Here is a 13,305-nt window from a genome sequence, read left to right as displayed (position 1 = left end):
AATCTTAACAGAAGTTATTCAAACTTTTGTTTAATTTATTTATTCTGCGTGAAATAAATAGAAATAGAAATTTCGTTTTAGTTGCAAAATCAAAGATAGGTGCACAAGGAGTTGCAAGCAAACTCAAAACTAGGTGACTTCACGTGATCAATCCCCATCTAAACACGAACATTCAAACCAGAATACTTGGATATTCAGATCGGACAATTGAATTATCTGATCAAAACAAACGCTGTCATACTCGATATATTCGAAAACGGCTCTGTAAATTTAAGATTCCCTGAATACAAACAAAGGTGCAATTCGAGCAAGTTTGGTTTAAAATTTGCAGAGAAAAAGAAAATACTGAAACAGAATACAGAGTTCTGTAGAAAACACACCAAGATTCTACAAGAAAAAACCTGTCATCTTCAGTTCTTCATATGTCAATGTGTGCAGGATGTATGAAAGCTGAGAGTTAATTAAACGGGCTCTGGATGAGGATTCACGCTTGGTCCTGTTATTGCTCCAGGTTCGGGTGCTATTGTGACCTGCAAACCCCCATGTTGCCCTGCCTGCAGCCTGAAAGCAACTTCACTTGCTGCTAGAGCTTCGGCTTCCTGATTTAACAAACACGAGTTGAAACGGAAATAAGTAAATACTCGAAAAAAATAAAAGTTAAACAATTCAACACGAATGGAGATTAATGATACATCATCACATTGGCGGTATCTCATCTTTACTACCACATATACGTAAAATAGAATTGGGTGACCCTTTACTGAGTCACCAATCTTCTAATAGATAAAAAGAAATATATCAGCAGTCATGGAACATTTTTTAACTCAGTAATTTATTTTTTCATATCAGAGAATAACATTAAAACACAACTAGGGATGGAATTACCACTATCCAGTAATTACCCATGCTCAGTAATTAATTTCAAAATGCATCTTCCCTAGGGGAAAAAATTCTGACCTGCCTTTGTCTTCGATGCTGCAACATACTGATGGCCCAAGCCATAATGTAGCAGGGAAGAAGGAAGCCGGCAGCCCGAAGCAAGAAAAGCTGTTAATTGTCAATCACAAAATTGAGTAAGCAACCGTGCCTATACAAGTCTAAAGCATGTAGGCATGCATATAACAGAAGAAACAGAAAATTCAACTCACGGAAAAAAAGGTTGATACATCATCATCAGCACTGCCACCATTTCCCAATGTTAAAGCATGCCTCAAGAGTAGAAGAGCCATTAGCTGACACAGAAGATAGATTAAAAAGCAATCAAAAATAAAATATAAAATTTACCAAGCTATAAATAATAGAGAAACCCAAAAAACGTAGGCAGCAGAGATAAACAAAGATCAAGTTGTTCTGCCACCTTCACTCCTAATTGGCGAAAAATGACCATTAAATAGAATTGAGTGACAGGACTACACCATGGTATATTTGTTGAATCTCAATTTTCATAAACCCAGAGGAAGCGTGAACAGTACAAACCAACTATTGGAAAAAATCTTATCAACGCGACAAATTAGCAACCAGATTAGCGCCTGTTTCCCTTCCGTCTTCCTGCCTTTGTTGTTATGGGTGCGGGGGGACTGGCATCTGTTTATATCTTTGTATTCTTACATGTATGTGCCAGACAAAAAGAGAGTGAAAGGGAGGGAACAAAGGCTTTCAGTGCACTGGATGCTTACTAAAGAATAAAGATAACAAGAAACAAGAACATAACATTTAGAACTTACAATTAGCATCATGCAATTATTTAAAAGGTTAAAGTCATCGGAGAAATAATATAATCCTATGTGAATGTGAGTAGACTAAGTAGCAGTTCCTTACAATCAAAGCAGCAGAACGACAAAATGCAGCTCCACTAGCATTTGAGTCAGCGTACTCATCATAATCAGCCTCGAGAAGATGACGTTCAGCTGCCGCCATAGCCAGAAGTCGCGGGTCACGCAAATCCAAAGGAGAACTAGCAATAGTCCAGCCCCCACTGTAAAGGTATAATTTCTGAGTTTATTAGTTCAAACGACTTAAACTGATGCAACTTAGTACATTAACCAACTAACGTTACGAAGAATTGGTGGAAGTGATTGTCACTCAAAAGCAAAATTTTTTGCTTCACAGGAAGGCCTAATAGATTAGAGCAAGAGTAAATGTTAAATAGTTTTTAATTGAAACAATTTTATCTCTTGAAAATGTGGGGATCAAAGAAATATTAGAACATTGATCAATCACACATATTTGGAAGTTGAACGTAGGATTACACCATTATCTGGTTTTTGTAACAAGTCAAATTAGACATGCAGAGGGGTTATAGCGACAAGCCACATGGTGATGGAGAGATTATGGTGCTGATGGGGTAAAACAACGGCATGTGGCCATGAAAAGGTTGATGCTTTGGGCTGCAGAAGTGTTTGGGATTTGTAAAAAGAAGACGAGCACAACCACCATTTAGTACATGGTATATCATAAATTTCATATCAATGGCAGTACATTTGTTTTGTGGGTTCCTATATCCACACCATGGTCAGTTGACTACTAACAGGAATTACTTCTCTTGTTATATGACATCCAATTTTGCATTTGCAAAAACCATTACCTTATTCAATATATTTACGTCAGTGGGCCATGCACTTCTTCCATGCCAGGAAGTATTTTTGTTTCTTTTTTTTTTTCAACCTTAGATATCGCAAACCATGTTCAGCTACACCTTGTTCATTATTTGAAACTATATCTAAGAAAAATCCTCCAAAATTTTCTATCAATTGAAAGAGAAATGTTTATATTGCATACATTTAAAAGATTACAAAACAATATTGTCTAATATTTGTACTCGCACCATAAAAAGATACCTATTCTTTTTCTGATCCAATACATGTTGACAAGCTTAACCAACGGTTACACATTAACAGAAAGCAATTAAAAATCATTACTTGCGATCTCTAATGACTAATACACAGATTGAATGAGAATCAAATACAAGCGATGCATGATTCAAGTCCCTAAATTATAGCCTCTGGGCAGCATTGGCATCTTTCATAGTGCTCCCCACATGGGTGGGAAAAAGGCACAATCAAGATGATGAAAAGCTGTTGATACTTGAAACAGACAACTATTGACATCAACAGACATTCAGTCATCAACCAACAAATCCAGTTTATTTCAATATACAAATAACATTAAGTTTAATACCCAAATATTAAGTTTAATCCACAGGCCCAAGACTTAGTACTTCTTTCCCTGCTTCATTTATGAAAAATCCACTCCCAAAGGCAATGTCAACAACAGCAGCCCCCGCAGCCCCACCCCGTTAGCAAGCTTTGGCCAATACCAGACAAATGATTAGCTTTTTGCGTATCTACATAGACACACAATAATGAAACCTTGAAATTTCTGGAAAATACATATGTTACTATTCATAAGCATTGCTTCTATAGATATCACAAAGTTAGCTTCCAAGATCACCTTTTGTTACTCCCTCCATCCCATAAAGATAGAGTTGGTTTCCTTTTTCGTCAATCCAAAATTATAGGTCACTTTCTTTATTGAAAGTATAATTGATTTCTTAATTTTCTAATATGCCCCTATTTAATTGCCTTGTTATCAACAAATATGAACTGTTTTTATTTAAATAATTATTTAATGTAGGGATATATTAAAAAAAATGAAAGAAAAGATTATATTTCAACCTATATTATTTTCTTAAATTGTGTGAAAATGAAAACAACCCTATTTTTTGTGGGACAGAGGGAGTACTAAATAAAATTGCTATATCAATACATCCAAAGGCTTGTTATCAAATAGGTAAACAACGATTAGCCTCACCCAGAACGCATTAATGAATTGATCAAATAAGTGAAAGGACCAAGTACTCAAAACATGCCTGATTTCAATGGTGGTATCATCAGGTTGGATAGGAGGTGGAGCTGTATAGCCTGGTTGGTAACGCTGTACAATGGGGAAAATTAAATGCACAAATTAGCTTAAAATAAAAATGTACAGCTCACAACACCTATATTCTGTACAATCCTGGCATATATTTCCACATCAGGTCTCAAGATTGCAATGATTAACCACCGAAATACAAATCATACTGGCTATATTTACCCTCACTCAAAGCTGGAATCTAGTCCATAACAAGAAGTGTGTGAAAAACTAAAAGGGTATATAAGCTCATGATTTTATTTATTTTCAATTGCCAGGTCTCTTGTACAAAAGAAATAGAAAGTACTAAATCTCAACAAATATTGTATGGGGCATTTAAGCATTGAAGCATCACAACTCAAAAAGCAGAAAAATCAACAAATAAACAAACAAATTAGCATTAACACACCTGCTGGCAAATCTCGCATGTTACATCTCCTTTCTCATTGCACCATCGCTGGACACATTTCCTATGCGCATACTGGATTTTTCATAGGAACAAGAAGAGAAACAATAGGAAGTAGGTCACAGAAAAATCTACGAATGAACAAACCATGGACAGGCAAATTGAGACTACGAAACCATAAGCACTAAAGTCATCTTACATATAGAAGTTACATTTGATTTTTTGATATCATCACCATCATAAAGAGAACATGGGCATACACATATACGTACTGACTAAGTAAGTAGATAGCAAAATTGCCCAAATAAAGAAAACGACTGAGCCCACAAAGATACCTTCAGACTGCCACTACAAGCACAAGGAATCTCTAAATTTTTAACATTGTCTTCTTCCTGACAAATGCGACATTCCATAACTTGAATCAAACAGTCTTCTTCACCAGCTACTAGTTGTTGTTCATCATCCTGAATATCAATTACTGAAATAAATGGAGCAACAGTTTGAGGGTGTGAACTCTCCGCAGAAGCCTCACCCCTTTGCAGTGACTGCAATGATGCGGGCATGTGATCAACAGAGGGCTCTCCCATTGCGTCCTACCAAAGTCATTTTACTTTTAACAAAAATTCATCAATCATTAAGAGACTTGAAATATGAATTTAATAAGCAGCTTAAAAGAATGAACTCTTTTTTCCTTATCTTTTTTCAACTGATGAAAATTGAGACCACTTCAGTACAAACGTGAATATATTATTTGTCTTACCTCCGAAGTAAAATTAAATTCAATAAAATACTTTAACTTGGCACAAACCATCGATTTCCAGAGACCAGAATTTAAAGCACAAACTTTTTCATTTCATAATTTCCGAAAAAAATAATGCAAATGAGTGTTAAAAAAAAATTATTATTATTATTATTTTTATTTTTGTAAAAAATTTGGGATTATGATTTTTCTCTCCAAATTAATTTTCATGAGAAATAAAGTTCAAAGTATTTAAATAATAGTGCAATTGCTGTTACTTACTAAACACAATAAATTCTTTTCTCTCTCAGTTTTATCAGCTACCAAAAAGAGTTTTAACAAGACGAGGATTAGAAATTTCCAACCAAAAAATCTAAAAATCTAAGAATCAGTGTGTGTGTGTGTGTGTAAAGGAAAAACAAAAGCAAAGAAAACCAGAACCCAGAAAATTTAGGCAATCGCTTACGGACAAAAATCTCAGTAAGAATTGTATTGAAGGCTAAAAAGAAAAACAGAACTGGTAAAACTAAAATGAGCGTACCTGAATGCAAATGATGTATGAATTCTTTTTCAAAGTGTTTCGGAATGGATCCTTTAGACTAAAGATGGAGAAAAGTCGTAGTTCTGCTCAGAAGTCGACGATGAAATTCAAATTTGATTTTTGATAAATTAAAAAGAAGATTGTTATTTATATGCGCGTGGATAATATCAAGAACCCACATGTATATCGATACAGGATAGATCTCCGAATCTCATTGACTTAATTGAAATAAATTTAAGTTTAGTGACTTAATTACAATGTTATTAAACGTTTAGTGACTGCTGATGAAATTTACCCGTAAAAGAAAAGAAAAGAAGAGAGAAGGGCAAATAAGAAAAGGAAAGGAAGGGTTTATAAAGCTAGACGCTAGGGTTTATCGAGCACTACAAGACCTCTGTTATGGCCGACGAATCAGCTCCAGAAACCATCGAGCAAGACATGGAGCTCGAACCCCAAGCAGCCGATGCATCCGAGCCGGCGCTAGCTGATTCGGCGCCAGCCACTTCTGAAAACAGCGGCGGCTCGAAACGCAACAGGGAGGAAGAAGAGGAGGAAGAGAATGGAGGGAAGAAATTGAAGGTTGACGAGAAGTCAGTCGAAGAACAACGGCTAGAGAATTTGGAAGACAATGAAGCAGAAACGGTGGAGTCGGCTCCGGTCAGTTTGGGTCCAAAGGTATTTGAATCGTCCAAGGAGATGTTTGATTACTTTTACAAGTTTCTGCACACGTGGCCTCCGAGCATCAATGTGAATAAGGTAAATTAATGGCTGAGCTCTTTATTTTCCTTTTAGGGATTATTTATTGATCAAATTAACAGATGTTTCGGGGAAATTGTTTACGATAGCCGAAGTTATCTATATTGGAACTGTGCTTAAAGCAAGATTGTCTTATGCTCAGATGATTAAACATGTTTGCAGAAAATGAATATTGTTGTGAAATTAGTGAAAATTTTGGAGACAATGGGATGATATACGGGAACGCGCTGGGGTTGTCTCAACTCTGAAAATGAGAAAATGTCACAAATCAATTAATTTTGGGGATGGATTTGTATGTTAGGTCCAATCCACCCATGTGAAGGGACCCTACCCTGAGATATCTAAATGGGAAGGCATAAAATATTGTTAATCCCAAGAGTCGTGATGTTTTCTGCAGAAATTTGATTATAAACTAGTTTTGCTTCAATAGAGGTAAGGAAGTTGGAGGTAGTGCTAGGATTCTATTAAAAGGTGGTTTGCAGGGTGCATGTTTAATTTATCTGTTGTCTAAATGCATTGATGTATCTGTTTTTTGGGTTTGCTCAGACTAGGACTTGATAGTTTGTATTGATCATGAACTTATGATGCACATCAAAGGTTTTTACTTTTCCAGAACATCTACATCATAAAGTTGAATACCATTTTGCCATAAAAAATAAAATCAAAGGGGTATTATAATATTCTGCTGTCTCCATGAATCTTAGATTCAGAAGTTTTATCAATTTAAAATTTAGATGTCAGCATCATACATGCACCAGATTGTTTATCTTAACTTGGTGTATGTGGGGTTTTCATAGTTGTAGAACATCTAAAGTGCTTCTGGTCTTTCATTAGACAATCTAGCTGGATATTGAATGTAGGCCAACTGTGTGTAAGAACTATCAGTTATTTTGATTGTACCAAGATTAAGTATCTGTGTCAATTATCCCTATTCTGATCATATTTGCGTGAATGAGTATTGTCCTTTTGAACTATGGCTCCAGAATTACTTCCGAGCAGGGATTTGGGAGCTGGATTTGTTAAAGCTTTTTTTCTTTTGTCTGTGACTCTATCATTTAATGGTCTTGATTTGAATGTAGAATTTGTTGGCCGTCTGTGATGGGATAATGGTGAACATTGTATTTTGGGCTTCGAGTTCCTTTTGGCAGCGATGGCTAGTATGATTACTTGAAAGTTTTGTATTAGAATTTTAAACAGTAAACTAAAACAAACAATTGTGAACTTTAGTTTCATAGTTTATGCTTGTTTGTTTACTTTTTTAGAATAACCATGCTCTTCTTTTCCTTTACTTCCCTTTCAGATTCAAGTAGAGCCGTAGAGATCATTACCATGTTTTGTTAGCTGACATTGTTTAATATTAGTCTTCAATGAGAAAATGTTTCGCTCTTAACCTGGAATACAGGAGTTACAACTGTTGATATGCATGTTAAATTACACGTTAGATTTAAGTTTCCAGGAATGTGGCTGGATCTGTTTATCTTTTTACTTGCCTTATATTGCAGTATGAGCACATTATGTTACTGGAGTTGCTCAAGAAAGGTCATTTGGAGCCAGAGAAAAAGATAGGCAACGGGGTTCAAGCTTTCCAAGTTCGTTTCCATCCTCAGTTTAGAAGTCGTTGCTTCTTCCTCATAAGGGATGATGAATCAGTTGATGATTTCAGCTTCAGAAAGTGTGTGGATCACATACTTCCCTTGCCAGAAAACCTGCAAACAAAACATGATGTCAATAAGGCACTGAGTGGAGGTGGAAGAGGTGGCCGTGGGCATGGGCATGGTCGAGGCCGTGGTAGAGGAGGAAGGTGGAGACATTGAGGCAACAGTCTATTTTTTATTTGCGATGGACTTAATTAAATATTAAAAATATTAAGTATTGGTAGAAAGAAACATCTTCAGATATTTTTTCTACATCAACTTCTTAGCTATACAAAATGTGATGTCCGTTGCTTGTTTGTTTGCTAAACTGTGTTTTGGCATTGAATTTATGCTATTTTCTGTTGCAATTTCTTGACCTTCCTTCTTTTGTACCATTTGATTCATGATCGAACGCCATTTATTATATGGTCGACACATGCTCTTTCAAATGAATAGAAACGAAGAGAACTAAAAAGATATTTTACCTCTTCTAGAGTAGCTTTTCTTATTCAACTGGTGAGGCGGTACTATTTAAACATTTTTTCTTTGGTAATCCCTTCGAGAACTATACAATGTCTCGATATATTTTGGTTTTTGATGTAAAACCAGTGGATGCCATTCTGCCTTTGATTTTCCAGCATTATTCTTTCCCATCCGAAAGACTGCTTTAGAAGTCCATTTAATGGAGATGTTTTGGAACGATCCTTTGCAGCTTGCATTCAACGTTGGATCCTGAACCAAGACAAGCTGTTGTACAAGGAGATGATATCCGAATACAAGATACTTGTTTGATCTTGCTATTTGCGAGTAAGCACAATATAAAGGCAACGAGAATTGATTTGAAAGGAGTGAATTAACGTTACCCCCACACAAATGCAAGATTCCATGGACTATGAACGATTGACATCATTCCAAGCAATGTCATTAAGTAGTACATAACTCACGTGACAACAAAATCCTATTACACCAGTTACTCTTATCTCGGTGATAAAATCACTTCAATACGTAGTAAGGGGGGATACGGGAACGAACACATTTCTCAAGTCGTCTACAAAACTGGAATGCTGTTGCATCAACATATCTGAGATAGCTGAAATCCCTTATTTCTTCTCGATGATTGAAACATTAGAAAAGCTCTAAGCAGTCACAGGTTGCTTCTGAATGAAACCTACACCTTTCTCAATGCTGGCCTTCAGCTCTGGCTTGAGCTCTTCTAAAGCCTTTTGTTCATACTCGGATAATCCTTGGAGGTCTGATGAAATCAATGCCTCAACCCCATTCCGTCCTATCTTAACCCTTGAAGCGAAGAATGGGAGCTCTGTCAAGTCAGACTTGACAAAGGTGCACTCATAGACATCGCTATCCCCATCAAGAGCACGAAGCGAGGACTCAACAAATCTTGCTGCAGCATATGCCATAGAAAGAGTGGCGGACCCTGCACCAGCCTTTGCCTCAACAACTTCTGTCCCGGCATTTTGAATCCTGACGGTTAGCTCCTGAACTTCTTCTTTGGTGTAAGTAACTGACGGTTTTGTCTTCGACAGCAAGGGCAAAATAGTAATCCCAGCATGACCTCCAATGACTGGGACATCGACATCAATGAGCTTTAGGTTTTTCTTCTGAGCAACAAATGTGTTTGCCCTTACAACATCAAGGGTGGTAACTCCGAAGAGTTTCTTTGGATCATATACCCCCTTTTGCTTCAAGACTTCCGCAGCAATTGGCACGGTGGAGTTAACAGGATTACTAATAATGTGGATGAAGGCATCGGGGCAGTTATCAGCAACAGCCTCAACTAAGGTCTTCACTATGTTAGCATTAATGTTAAATAGGTCATCACGGGTCATTCCCGGCTTCCTTGGAACGCCAGCCGGTATGACAACAACATTTACACCCTTTAAACAAGCGGCCAATTCAGATGTTCCAGTGAAATCCAATACCTGAGAGGGTGTGTTGCAGTGACTAAGGTCCGCTGCAACTCCCTTTACATTTGCTATATCATAGAGGTGCAGTGCAGAAACCAATGGTGACATCTTGATCAGAAGTGCTAGTGGCTGGCCTATACCACCAGCAGCTCCAAGGACTGCTACTTTATAAGATGCCTGAATCTGGACATTTCTATAAGATATCATGTTATATTTTCGGGCTTTACCAATATAAGAGCGCTTAAGAACTGCACTGCTTTCACTGCCTAAGAACAATGATTTTGATTCACAGCTCACAGAGTTAGCAGTCCTGAGGCCATTGAAACTCCGTAGGTGATTTGTAGGATTGAATCTGATACGAAAGGGCTTTGACTGTGAAACTGGGCCTAGTTTGGAGCTGGCAGATGCAGCAGGTCCAATTGAAAAGTTGGTTGTTGATGTCGCTGCCATCTTACAACCTGCAAAAATTAAAAGAAATACAATTTCAAACCATCAATTTACAAGTGCACTGCAGTAGAAGAGTTTCAATATCAACAAATTAAGGCCAAGTTGAAGCATATTACATTCAACTAAGATTAGTGCTTGAAGCGTGTCAAAACAGTAATAGCTGCGATTCAGCAGCATTCTAAGAAATAGACAAGTGAATTAGTGCTTTCCATGACCTACTTTACAGCTAAAGCATAATAGAAAAATACAGGCAATTTAAGCAAGCAAATCAAACCTAAACTTCAAGCATCATATGCTAAAAGATCTCTAGAATGAAGCTAGAAATTTCAGATTCTCGGCAACATCATTCTTTGCAAAGGCTCATTGATCATGAAATCTTTTTGTGTTGCTATTTATCACATTTTTGGTATCATGAAAGTGCAGAAATCCTCTTATCATTTTGACGGACCATCTTATCATTCAAGGAAATTTACAATAAAACTTACTCGAACTCAAACAGAAATAACTAATGTGGAATGCTAAACACAAATTGCAATTTTGGAGTGAATCACCTATGATGTATCAGAAAGGCACCAAATCATATCATTTTCACAAAACATTTGGTCAATGGAAGTTTACACTAAAAACAAAACCCACACAATCACTGGTCCTCCTTAAAGGGATAACCCAACCCAACATCGAATAAATATAAAAATAATAAATAATATAAAAATTTGGGCGACTCCTCTGGGCAAGGTTAATGTTTTAAGATAGAACTCAAGCCTCGATATCGTACCAGAGCTGAAGACAAGCAATTCGTCCATGTAAAGCTCAAACCAGAATTCAAATTCCAAGATTTTTACGAGGCCTTGGGCTACTATTAACAAGATGGAACCGAAGCCTTAATACACCTGACAATCAGGTCCCAAATTCAGGCATTCGTTCAACCGTAAGTGCCTTGGCATTTCTCTAAATTGTCTTCAGTATAAATCTAAAAACTAAAACCATTTCAGCTAAACAGACAATATACGTTAAAATGCCGTATATTCCCATTGGTATAACTAAAAATTAATAAAGGAATAGGTTCAAAAGAAAAACAATTGCCCATAAAATTCATGTCTGAATCTGGGTGGAAGAACAGAACAAAGTGCCATAAATTTATCTTCCACGTATTAAATTAACACATACGCATTCACAAATATAATACAAACCGCAAGATCTACAAATTAAAGAGTTAGAATCAAATACTAAGAATCAAAATCTTAAAATCAGATAGAATTAACTTACAATTCTTTTTTCCTTGTTTTCTGAAGGGTTCGTGTAGAACAGAAAATTCTTACCGAACGGAAATAAATGAAAAGAGATTAGAGAAAGCAAAACAGGATTTGTTAACCTTTAACAGAAACTTTCCAGGTGGGTGATTCGAAATGGGTCGAACGAATTAAATAGCCGCTTTTTACACGCAAATACACGCTGGAGTGTGTGTATTTGTTGACTGATGAGTTTGTTTAGCTTAAGTTTCTCCGCCGTATGTCCTCGACCAAATCTACACCTACATATACCGACACACTTTGTCGACGTAAAATGTTTCACTTAAAAATAAATAAATAATAATTGCATTTCTTTTACCAAAAATAATGTTTTCACTTGTTGTATGGTTGCACTTTTTTGTGTAATTTAAATAAAGAAACAATATTTTGATTGGAACAGCGTGGATTTGAAGCTCAAATATTTGAATCTCTTTCAGGTGATGCTAGGATGTTGTTTAACAAAATTTTAGTCGAATTTGAATAAAAATTGACAAAATTTACAAATGAAATGTTGATAAAAATTATAAATTTCATTAAAGACATATAAATTTAAGCAGAATAAAAATTGATAAAATTTTATCTAATAATCGCTACATTATTTTCTGATATAGTTCCAAACATCTTGGTCCTAGGAATTGGGGTTTCGGACGGCTGAGATAGCTTTGATGAAAAAAGAAATATATTGGATGGTTGGTGGGCATGAAAAGGACTTTAATTCCTTTTTTTTTTTTTTTTCAATTTAAAAAATTGTGCACATTCAACTTATGAAGTGTTTTGATTTAGCTGAAAGTTAGATTTTTAATAAATTTTAATAAAAAATGATAAAATATGTAATTAAAAAGTTGGTCAAAATTTTGGATTCAATTAAAAGTGAAATCTAAAATGAATTTTAAAAAATGTGAGCCAAACGTATGACAGAATAAGATTTTCTAGCTAATGATAGTAATGTAAACATAGGACAATATTTAGGATATTTCGAAATGGAATTCTGTTTTCTTTTTCTTTCTATTATTATTATTATTATTATTATTATTATTATTTTGTAAAGCACTGTTTCTGATCACCAATTCACTATCTTTTTATATTTTGTTCACAATAAATTACTTTTTGTTTTGGAAAAATTACAACAGCGGTCTCAAACCTTTTCAATTTTTACAGACTTTACCCTAATCTTTAATTTATACCAATGAAGGTCCCTAACATTTTAGAAATATGCACATGGGATCCAAATGAATAAAAACTGTACATTTAACCGTTAGTTAACCAATAAAATTGAACTTTAACCAATTTAAAACGGTAAAAGGGTAACTTTGCTATTTAATTTTATAAAACAATTAAAATAAATAATCAAAACAAAATAAAAATAATAAAAGGAAAAACTATTCATCTCCCACCCTACCGGAAACTTGAATAATGGCGGATACTCACCGGTGGCTATCAGCTAAAATTATATACCGTAAGTGCAATGGCGCGTTCAAGTAATAAAGTAGACTTATGAGTCCGAGTATTGATCCCTCAAGGAATTTTTTTAATTAATTATACAATTGTTGACTCAATTTTCACAATTGAAAAAACACAATTAGATTTTATATGTGAAAAGGAAAGGAAAATGAATTTGAAGATCAATTAAAATAACAATTATTGAAGAAAAGGAAATTT

General features: G+C 35.5%; 3 protein-coding genes across 3 annotated transcripts; 1 reads left to right on the top strand and 2 right to left on the bottom strand.

Moving 5' to 3' along the window:
- Nucleotides 1-212: 212 nt before the first annotated feature.
- On the bottom strand, nucleotides 213-5,542 carry LOC111388347. The gene is made up of 8 exons (XM_023013027.1): nucleotides 5,521-5,542; nucleotides 4,651-4,908; nucleotides 4,319-4,390; nucleotides 3,869-3,933; nucleotides 1,819-1,975; nucleotides 1,149-1,232; nucleotides 958-1,047; nucleotides 213-599 (listed from the first exon to the last, which is right to left on the bottom strand). Exons 2-8 carry the CDS (start codon nucleotides 4,900-4,902, stop codon nucleotides 462-464), a joined length of 858 nt encoding a protein of 285 aa, XP_022868795.1. The 5' UTR covers nucleotides 4,903-4,908; nucleotides 5,521-5,542; the 3' UTR covers nucleotides 213-461.
- Nucleotides 5,543-5,911: 369 nt separating this feature from the next.
- On the top strand, nucleotides 5,912-8,418 carry LOC111388348 (protein EMBRYO DEFECTIVE 514-like). Its single transcript, XM_023013028.1, has 2 exons — nucleotides 5,912-6,351; nucleotides 7,854-8,418. Exons 1-2 carry the CDS (start codon nucleotides 5,995-5,997, stop codon nucleotides 8,163-8,165), a joined length of 669 nt encoding a protein of 222 aa, XP_022868796.1. The 5' UTR covers nucleotides 5,912-5,994; the 3' UTR covers nucleotides 8,166-8,418.
- A 401-nt stretch (nucleotides 8,419-8,819) lies between these two features.
- LOC111388346 (malate dehydrogenase, chloroplastic-like) lies at nucleotides 8,820-11,893 on the bottom strand. The gene is made up of 2 exons (XM_023013026.1): nucleotides 11,624-11,893; nucleotides 8,820-10,368 (listed from the first exon to the last, which is right to left on the bottom strand). Exon 2 carries the CDS (start codon nucleotides 10,358-10,360, stop codon nucleotides 9,122-9,124), a length of 1,239 nt encoding a protein of 412 aa, XP_022868794.1. The 5' UTR covers nucleotides 10,361-10,368; nucleotides 11,624-11,893; the 3' UTR covers nucleotides 8,820-9,121.
- Between the last annotated feature and the right edge of the window lie 1,412 nt (nucleotides 11,894-13,305).

This window comes from Olea europaea, unplaced genomic scaffold (genome assembly GCF_002742605.1).
Source record: "Olea europaea var. sylvestris unplaced genomic scaffold, O_europaea_v1 scaffold489, whole genome shotgun sequence".
NCBI classification, from domain to species: Eukaryota; Viridiplantae; Streptophyta; class Magnoliopsida; order Lamiales; family Oleaceae; genus Olea; species Olea europaea.
Note: the sequence above shows the minus strand (reverse complement) of the source record. Positions and strands in the feature narration are given on the sequence as shown.

What these genes read in the sequence shown, in the direction of transcription:
- LOC111388347 (XM_023013027.1), bottom strand. Translation starts at nt 4,902, where the DNA reads ATGGGAGAGCCCTCTGTTGATCACATGCCCGCATCATTGCAGTCACTG. An exon ending in CATGCGAGATTTGCCAGCAG is followed by an intron (nt 3,934 to 4,318) that starts GTGTGTTAATGC and finishes CCCATTGTACAG; the next exon opens with CGTTACCAACCAGGCTATAC. An exon ending in GTCGTTCTGCTGCTTTGATT is followed by an intron (nt 1,233 to 1,818) that starts GTAAGGAACTGC and finishes CTTCTGTGTCAG; the next exon opens with CTAATGGCTCTTCTACTCTT.
- LOC111388348 (XM_023013028.1), top strand. Translation starts at nt 5,995, where the DNA reads ATGGCCGACGAATCAGCTCCAGAAACCATCGAGCAAGACATGGAGCTC. An exon ending in CGAGCATCAATGTGAATAAG is followed by an intron (nt 6,352 to 7,853) that starts GTAAATTAATGG and finishes CTTATATTGCAG; the next exon opens with TATGAGCACATTATGTTACT.
- LOC111388346 (XM_023013026.1), bottom strand. Translation starts at nt 10,360, where the DNA reads ATGGCAGCGACATCAACAACCAACTTTTCAATTGGACCTGCTGCATCT.